Source organism: Setaria viridis, chromosome 9 (assembly GCF_005286985.2).
Source record: "Setaria viridis chromosome 9, Setaria_viridis_v4.0, whole genome shotgun sequence".
NCBI classification, from domain to species: Eukaryota; Viridiplantae; Streptophyta; class Magnoliopsida; order Poales; family Poaceae; genus Setaria; species Setaria viridis.
The window spans coordinates 24935574-24940724 of NC_048271.2; the positions used below are offsets into that span (position 1 = coordinate 24935574).

At 55.3% G+C, this 5151-nt stretch overlaps 1 protein-coding gene across 1 annotated transcript; it reads right to left on the minus strand.

Annotated features, from left to right (window-relative positions):
* Positions 1 to 643: 643 nt before the first annotated feature.
* Positions 644 to 1753, minus strand: LOC140221155 (uncharacterized). The gene is made up of 2 exons (XM_072290475.1): positions 1102 to 1753; positions 644 to 894 (listed from the first exon to the last, which is right to left on the minus strand). The coding sequence occupies exons 1-2, from the start codon at positions 1751 to 1753 to the stop codon at positions 644 to 646; spliced, it is 903 nt and encodes a 300-aa protein (XP_072146576.1).
* Positions 1754 to 5151: the final 3398 nt, after the last annotated feature.

The window sequence follows — 5151 nt, forward strand, 5'->3', positions numbered from 1 at the left end:
ATATCCTGTGCATATACTTGTTTGTATCCCCCTCCGTGGATGGGGTTGGACTTGTTGAGTACGTTTGTACTCACCCTTGCTTCGTTGCTACAGAGGAAGACCTGGACTTTGTCGCCGAGGACTTTGAGTAGAGGTTGTGTCCGCACCCAACGCTGCCTGTGGTGTTGGCCTTTCCAAGATGCTGCTGCTGCCGTGTAGTCTCGAGTGCTGTCTTTTGGTAGTCGCTTGGTTAGCCGCTGTTGTTTATTTGCTTATTATCGCTGCGTGGCTTTCACGCCCACTCCATTGGGAGTTGTACGGTAACTGAATTATCTGTCAAATAAATGTGTTATCAGCCTCCTGGGACTGATATTTGCATCACATTTAGTCTCTACTTATGTGGGGACGCTTCACTCCGACTGACGTCCATGCACGACAAGCACATGGGTATATGCGCCTGATGTCGCTGATCACCTTGGGCGTGTCGTCGTCGCCGGCCGGCTCACCGCTGGTGAGATATCGCCGGTCAAAGCAGGTGAACTCCGGCTTTGACTCGATCTTGACCGGCCTGGATCTGTTGACCCTTGCCCCACGCGTCAGTGACCGTAGAGGAGGGTGGCTGGGTAAAGCTGAGTAGAAAAGTTTTAGTAGGGTGTTGGTTTCCCTAAAACAAGTACATGATTAAGATGACGGAGCCAACGCCCTTGATCTCTACGCCGGAGGCATCCCCAAACTTGGCGATGTCTCGAACGCTAGAGTCAAGCTCGGTGAAGAACTCCCACCAACCGGTCATGTGCTGGGTAGCGCCGGAGTCCAGGCACCACCCCTCAGTCTTATCTTTGCTGGAGCCGTCGCCGAGGAAGGCATGTGCCCTTGACTCGTCAAGGTGGAGGAGAAGCGCTGCGGCCGATGACGCTGGAGTTAGTTTGATGCTTGCATGTGCCAGGAGCAGAGCCGGCTCCTCCTCCTCTGCTAGTGCGATGTGAGCCTAGCCGCATCTTGGCTGTCGACAGTCCTTGGCCCAATGGCCAAGCCTGCCACAGTTGCGGCACGCGTCATCTCGTGGCGGCTTGTGCTCGCCGGCGGCACCACCCTGGGCGCCTCCTCGCGTGCCGCCAGCACCACCCTGGGCGCCTCCTCGTGCCTTGGGCGCCTTGCATGGCTTGCGGCGCCTGCGGCCGCCTGTCGAGGAAGAAGGCTCCCTCTTCTTCTGATCACCCTGGCGGGCCTCCCACTGCTCCTGAGTGAAATGGAGCTTCCTGCCAATGATGACAGGCCCTGAGGGAGGTTGTGACTCGTCGCTGTCGACGACCTTGAGGCGACCTATCGCCTCCTCGATCGACATCCTGGAGAGGTCCAGCAGAGACTCGATCGAACGAGCGATCGGCTTGTACTTCTTGAGTACACAGCGGAGGAGCTTCTCGACAACTCTCTCCTCGCCGTCGGTGTCATCTCTGTACTGCACCATCTTCTGCAACAGAGTGTTGAGACGGAGAGCAAAGTCATCAACGTCCTCATCTGGCTTGAAGGCCAGGTTCTCCCACTCCTTGCGAAGTGCCTGTAGTGTGGACTTGCGAGCGTGGTCGCTGCCGATGCGTGCCACAGCGATGGCTTCCCAAGCCTCCTTGGCAGTCCGCTTCTGGGAAAGTGAGAACTGCATCTCGGGTGTGACTGTAGCGATGAGGGCGTCCAGCGCCCGTCGATCCTCATCGTAGTCGACGTCACCGTACCGGACTGCCTCCCACATGTGCCCCACCTGGAGCCTCACCCTCATCACCACAGCCCACTCGACGTAGTTGGTCTTGGTGAGGGTAGGCCACCCACCACCGGGGCCAACTTCCCTGACAACAGCATGGGTCCTGTGGCGACCATGACGGCGGTCTGGGGAGGGAGAGCCATGCAGCCTGTAAGGGCCGCGCTCTCCGTTGACCCAGCTGCCGCGCCGCTGATCGAACTCCATCTCCGCCTCCAGCAGGGCAGCCCTCTCCCGCAATCGCTGGACCTCCAGTGCGAGGTCGATGTGCGGGTCAGCCTGGGAGTCGCAATCACCATGTCTGTCAGGAACACGGTCGTCGCGCGCGCCCCCGCCAGGAGCACCGCCAGTGCGTGCACGCCCGTCTGGGCTGCCGCCGCCGCGCCCGCGGGGGTGCACGGCTGCCCATTGCGCCGCCCGTTCCTGTGCTGCCTCCCTTGCTAGCACGAGCTCTACGTCGGCATCGCCATCGGCAGAGGTAGCGCTGCTGATGCTACCTCCACGTAGAGTCTCGAGCTCTGCTGCCGCCGCACATGTGGCATCTGCCACCGCCGCCGCTTTCGCTTCTACCCTCGCTGCAGCCAGCTCCGCCGCCGCCAACCTCGACACCCTTGCCGCCGCCGCAGCGGTCTCTGCCGCCACTTGGGTACGCTCCTATGCCACAGCAAGCTCGGCCTCCTACCGACGCCGCGCGCTCGAGGCGACCGAGTGTTGAGACTGTCCTGCGAACATAGCGCGCCACTAAGGGGGCTGCGTGGGGAAGAGGCTGCTTCCGACGAGCTGCCGCTCATCTGTGTAGAGGGAGAGGAGTGAGCAGGGACAGCCAGTGTTTCTGCTACCGGCTGGGGACGAAGGGTGGCTGGGAAGGGATGTGAACAGGAGATGTTCAAGCTACAGGATAGTACAGCTCTGATACCAATTGTTAGGATCTGAACTGTAACTCTCATCGAGAGGATGGCACTAGGAAGAATTGAGACAATTTTCTGGGTTTTCTTTCCACAATACCATATCCAACCAAGGGTTAGGGATACATATTTATAGCTGGCCAAGCAGCCAACCAGCCAAACATCAAGGCATATTTTCTGGGTTTTCTAGCCTAAGATTCCTAAGACTGTCCTACCCTAAAAGTAGTCAACAAAAGTGGTGCTGCAGCAACCATATGCTGCAGCCCCACTGTCCTCCAGTCAACAACCAGCAGCTGCAACCCCACTGCCAAGGACCAGCAGTACCCACTGTCCTTAACTGCCAAGGACCAGCAGCAAGAGTACAGCAACCAACAATCCCACAAGGACCAGCAGCAAGACTTATCCAGCAGCCAAACCAGACAATAAGAAGAGAAAATTCAAGGAACGGCAACAGAAGAGAAGAAAATCGAATCCGAAACAAGACACAACAGGTGCTAACCAGGTGCGCGGAGGCATCTCCTGAAGGCAAACTGCAGTGTCCATGGAAGCAGGGGCGGCCGTGGTCACAGAGGAGAAGGCGAGGTTTAGAGCCAACTGGACTAGCGAGGACACGAGGGTGGGGGAGTAGTGTGGCGGATCCACTTCGGATCTACTCGGTTAAACATGATTTAGCCGCATAATACGCGACGCTCATGCCTAAATCGAGTAAACATGAAGTGCCGTCGGATTTCTTCCGATTAACCACTTGAACAGGACCATTTAGCAAACCCACACGAGGGTGAGCGGTTCCAGCGAATACAACAAGTCCACCGAGTTAACAACTTAACCATTTAGTTTGATTATGAAATAAACATCAGAGTTTTACAAAGTTCAAAAGAAAACAGACAGAAGGCAAAAACGAGCGGAAGCTAAACGCAGGGGTCGGACGTCCTTGGTGAGGCCATCCAAGACGTCAGTGATCCCTCTCCTCGCCATCCGAGGAGGGATCCCACTCGACCGTCCAACCCGGAGGGAGTTGGGGCGGTCAAGTGCCAACAGAGAAGGGCTCGGGAGCAGCGGTTTCACCTGAAAAGAAAGGCCACAACAAGGCTGAGCTACTAAGCTCAACAAGACTTAACCGACAGGAGTAAAGCGACTCCTCCAAATCTAGACATGCAAGGCTTTTTGGCTGAGGGGTTTGTTTGCCAAGAAGCACTAAGTAAAACCCTATTTTCAAGTTTTAGCTTCCGGTTCTAAGTTCCTTATCCGGTCTAAGTTTTGCAACCTATTCTAGGCAATCATAGAACCAACCAAAGGTATATATAACATCATCAAGACCATGTCATCATCATATTTCTTTCTTACTCAGGGTAGCATAGCGATCAAGCAGTCTCAAACTGTGAGAGGCAGACGAATCGATTCGAGTTCTTTAACCATGCACGGTGAACCTAACCTCACGACATCCGCGCACCACGGAGGTCGCTTCCTGTGTCGGTCTTCCCCATCAATCCCCTAACCCATGTTTGGCCCATTTCCTTTGGTGCAAGGTTCCACAGACCCGGCCTCTGCCGTTCTGTGACCACGCTTGCCACCACGTGCGACAGCTAGCAGGGGAAACTCCGTTCCAAGAACAATGGGGCGACCGCTCACGTCTAGGTTCAATCCGGTACTAGGCTTCCTCATCCCATACTAAGTATGAGGTTAGTACTTTCAAACACTTGATCACGAACACCACCACTGTTGGGCCTTAGCAAGTTTCATAGACAGACGGGGCGATCAACCGACCACCAAAGAGTTACCCAAAACCCTGCCCCGTCCATCGTCCTTACAGTTGTGACAGGAGGAAGACAACCAACTCCTACAACTCGCGAGTGACAGGAAATCACTCGACTTTTACCGCTTCCTATTTAAGCAAAGCAGCTACTCGGTCCAACAGCTAGTGTTCAGATCAAGGGAGCTAAGTTATGCATCTATGGTTCCAAACAACTCCTATACGTAAATACACAGACAAGATGCAGAAGGCATGCGCAAGTTTGGCAAACAATGGGATTTCATGCATCCGGGGCTTGCCTTCAAGCGAGAAAGGAGGAAGCTGCTCTTCTGCTTGGGCGGCTTCGGCTTCTGGGGGCAGGAGCTCAGCTACACCGTCGGCTTCTGGCGCCGGGTGCAGCTCATAGCAGCCGTCGGCGAGACGCAGCTCTACGCGAAAATGCAATGCAAGAGTTAGCATAGACGGTTATTTCAACAGCAACACTTGCAAGTCTGAGCCCAGAAACTTGCAACAAGTAACATGAGGGTGGGGAGGCTCGATGGAGTTGGTGAAGATCAAGAGGTAAGGGTTGAAGGAAAAGAACTTATGATCGGGTCCTTAGACTAGAGGAATTGGTGTGCTAGGGGTCCTCAGACTCAACGCTGAAAGGTCCCCAAGTTTTACACATACACCCTCGGTTCGAAGAAAAAGGATACAGCCGAGTCCTCGGGCGAGGCGGAAAAGGGTCAGCGGAATAGACAGGGTCGGGCGAGACAGAACCGGGG